At 34.9% G+C, this 2389-nt stretch overlaps 1 protein-coding gene across 1 annotated transcript in view; it reads left to right on the plus strand.

The window, feature by feature from the left end:
• Positions 1–2163, plus strand: part of LOC107549815 (nicastrin) — a 32449-nt gene extending 30286 nt beyond the window's left edge. The window contains exons 16-17 of the mRNA XM_016230989.1: positions 346–555; positions 1718–2163. Of these exons, the coding sequence (XP_016086475.1) occupies positions 346–555; positions 1718–1840 (333 nt within the window). The 3' untranslated portion in view covers positions 1841–2163. The remainder of the gene's footprint in view (positions 1–345; positions 556–1717) is intronic.
• Positions 2164–2389: the final 226 nt, after the last annotated feature.

The raw sequence follows: 2389 nt of genomic DNA on the forward strand, positions 1-2389 counted from the left end.
TGTGTGTGTGTATACAGATATATTTGTTTATATATATATATATATATATATATATATATATATATATATATATATAAATAATAAGGTGGTGGACAAATGAAAAATAAGTAATTTAAAAAAAAAAGTTGTTTTTAAATTAATTATTTTTATTTATTTCATTTTATTGTTACTTTTATATTAATTATTTTTGGTTTTATGTGCATATATGTATATGGGTACAGTTGGATATATGTATAATAAGGTGGTGGACAAGTGAAAAATGATAAAGTAATTTTTTTAAATAGTTATTTCGCCTGTGTTTCCCAGAATGCCCTGCTCTGATGCTCTGTGTCTGCTCTCTCTCAGTTGTTCTCGTATTTCTGGGTGTCGGGTCCGGCGTCAGTCAACAACACCGGAGAGCCGTTCTGCGTCCGAGCGTCTGTGCGTCTCTCCAAAGCCGTCTCTCCCGCCTTCGAGCTTCTGGAGTACGGCTCTCCAAATTATTCCACATGGACCGAGTCCCGCTGGAAGAGCATCCGAGCGCGCATCTTTCTGGTGGCCAGCAGAGAACTGGAGGTAACTCAGCCGGGGCTCGTAGAGTTCACCGAAACTAAACCACAAAAACATTTCCATTTCTTAAAATAAAATACACTTCAACTGAAATCAAATCAAATATAATAAACTTTAACTAGTCAAAGCAACATGTTTCACCTTCGTTTAGATTAATTTGATGCACTAAAACTGAAATAAAATAATAATAAAAACTATATGTGTCCCTGGAGCACAAAAGCAGTGTTAAGTCGCTGGGGGATATTTGTAGCAATAGCCAACAATACATTGTATGGGTCACAATTATACATTTCTCTTTTATGCCAAAAATCATTAGGATATTAAGTAAAGATCATGTTCCATGAAGATATTTTGTAAGTTTCCTACCGTAAATATATCAAAACTTAATTTTTGATTAGTAATATGCATTGCTAAGAACTTCATTTGAACAACTTTAAAGATGATTTTCTCAATATTTAGATTTTTTTGCACCCTCAGATTCCAGATTTTCAAATATTGTCCTCTCCTAACAAACCATACATCAATGGAAAGCTTCAGAAAATGGACCCTTATGACTGGTTTTGTGGTCCAGGGTCACAAATGGACATGTTTATAAAATAATAAAAATGACAGAAAACTCAACAAAATTACTAAAACTTTAAAAAATCAAATAAAAACAAATTCAATATATTAATAATAAATAAATATAATAGTATCTCAATGATACTAAAATGAGTCACAGTCACCTTACACTTTACAGAAATCAGATTTATTTTGATCTATAATAATTTAGTTTTACTTCTGAAAAGGTGAAGCACCCAAAACATATCAAATACATATCTGTCATATTTCACACCTTAATTAAAAGACTAAATAAATTATGCATACTGCATTTTTTTTAGCATATTTGACACTGATTATGCTAATTAAATTTTTTTTTAAATCCATAATATTCTCAATAGAGTAAATATAGTAAGTAATGTTTTGGATTACAGTAATGAGAATCTGGGGTTTGTTTGTTATGTTTAATTGTCATGTAAATAATGGCATAATACACACACATTTTAATGAACCTAAAATATGTGTAAAAAATATCTTTTCTTTCCTTTTTTTTTTTTTTCCTGCTTTAGTCTTGAGGTGAAATGCGACCTGGGTGATTTATTTTTCTCCCTCTGTGTTTGTCTGATAGATGTTAACACTGGGGGTGGGCGTGGCCGTGCTGCTGCTGTCTCTATTGGTTACGTACTTCATCAGCTCGAAGGCGGAGCTTCTGTTTAGCTCCGCCCGTGAAACGCCCGCGACGACCTACTGACCTACAGAACAAATCCAGAGTCCAGAATCTCCAGCCGCTCATTCATTCATTCATAATCCCTACAACACAGAAACACACTTCAGTTCACGACTAATTTATTCAAATCTGACCGGATTCTTGTTGGTCTGAACTGGTCTGGACTCTCCTGGAAAGTTGTTCATATTTTTTTTGTCTTTTTTTTATAATTCCAGATGTTTTTTCTGATCATGACATGGACGGGCACAAAACTAAAAGCTGATTTTAAGTGTTTAAGATGAGAATAAGTGTGTGTGTGAGTCTGAGTCTGTGTCTGTGAGTGATAGTGTGTGTGTGTGTGTCTGTGAGTGAGTGTGTGAGTGAGTGAGTGTGTGTCTGTGAGTGAGTGTGTGTCTGTGAGTGAGTGTGTGTCTGTGAGTGAGTGAGTGTGTGTGTTTGTGAGAGTGAGTGAGTGTGTGTTTGTGAGTGAGTGAGTGTGTGTCTGTGAGTGAGTGAGTGTGTGTGTTTGTGAGAGTGAGTGAGTGTGTGTTTGTGAGTGAGTGAGTGTGTGTCTGTGAGTGAGTGAGTGTGTGT

Source organism: Sinocyclocheilus grahami, unplaced genomic scaffold (genome assembly GCF_001515645.1).
Source record: "Sinocyclocheilus grahami isolate Dianchi unplaced genomic scaffold, SAMN03320097.WGS_v1.1 scaffold381.1, whole genome shotgun sequence".
NCBI lineage: Eukaryota > Metazoa > Chordata > Actinopteri > Cypriniformes > Cyprinidae > Sinocyclocheilus > Sinocyclocheilus grahami.